The 1051-nt window shown below is 52.2% G+C and overlaps 1 protein-coding gene across 1 annotated transcript in view; it reads left to right on the top strand.

Annotated features, from left to right (window-relative positions):
* LOC104509237 (microtubule-associated protein tau-like) overlaps positions 1 to 1051 on the top strand; it is a gene marked incomplete at its 3' end in the record, with an annotated part of 12839 nt that overhangs the window by 11170 nt on the left and 618 nt on the right. Inside the window, exon 6 of the mRNA XM_010151113.1 lies at positions 341 to 396. Coding sequence (XP_010149415.1) covers positions 341 to 396 — 56 coding nt within the window. The remainder of the gene's footprint in view (positions 1 to 340; positions 397 to 1051) is intronic.

The raw sequence follows: 1051 nt of genomic DNA, 5'->3' as shown, positions 1-1051 counted from the left end.
GGAAGTGTGCGGGATGAATGAGAGAGAGTAAGGGAGAGAGTAATGGCTCCGGACCCCCTCCTCACCTCTGCCCCGAGCAGGACATACTATGGAATGAAATACTCCCCTGGTCAGTTGGGGTCAGCTGTCTGAGCTGCGTGTCCCTTACACCCAGAAAGAATGTGGAAGTATTTCTGCAAGGAACGAGTGACTTTGTACCATTTCTAAGAACAGTTTTTAATGTCGTGGGCGCAGGAGCACCCACCCAGCATGCATGTCGCTGTAGCACAGGCATTAGCATCCCTCCAGAGTCCACTGACTGATCCCAAGAAGTGTGACAGTGTGTGTTTCCGTTTGTCAGGTCGTATTGACAGCAAAGACAAGGAAGGGGCTGAAGCTGAGGAAAAGAAACTGAAGGTAAGCTAAAAAATTAAGCCAGAGGTGACATCAGCCCACTAAGTGCATGTTCCTGACTCCCTCTCCTCCTGGTTGTGCCTCAAGGAAACCTTGCCATTATCTTCCGTTCTGTCCGTCCTCCGAAGGTGTTTTCATTGTCCCTTCCCTCGCCCTGGTTTGGATGGTGCAATCCACGGTGACTTTTGAGGGCGAGGGGGCGAACCACGTCTAAACCAAACCTGTGGCTCCTGGGGCTGGGTGGGTGGTTCAGGGAATCGTTTCTCTGCTGGAAGGCAGGCTTTGCTGGGGCAAACCGGTGCAAAAGCAAGCTCAAAACTGCCGTGGGCTGTACTGGGGCCGAGCGGCGTATGAGTGGAAAGAGCAAGGCATAATTTAAAAATAAAATTTAGCAATCTAGGCCTTGCAGGTGCTGTGTTCTGGGTGAGGACTGGGGTTTAATAGTGGGTAAATGCCAGAGGTTGAGAGATCCGTCAGGCTGCTATTTTGGGGAGGTGTAGCTCAGCCTGGCTGGTGCCTGGCGGGATAGTGGAGAGGTTAGAGGGTGAAGAAGCAAAGGTGAGGAATGGAATTATTTTCAGACAGTGGGAAATCGGGTCTCTGGGGGAGGTTTGGCAGGGCTGTGGATCCGATACCGAGCAGTTGCCAGGCTAAGAAC

The sequence above is a fragment of the Eurypyga helias genome, unplaced genomic scaffold, assembly GCF_000690775.1.
Source record: "Eurypyga helias isolate BGI_N326 unplaced genomic scaffold, ASM69077v1 scaffold26374, whole genome shotgun sequence".
Taxonomy (NCBI): Eukaryota; Metazoa; Chordata; class Aves; order Eurypygiformes; family Eurypygidae; genus Eurypyga; species Eurypyga helias.
Note: the sequence above shows the minus strand (reverse complement) of the source record. Positions and strands in the feature narration are given on the sequence as shown.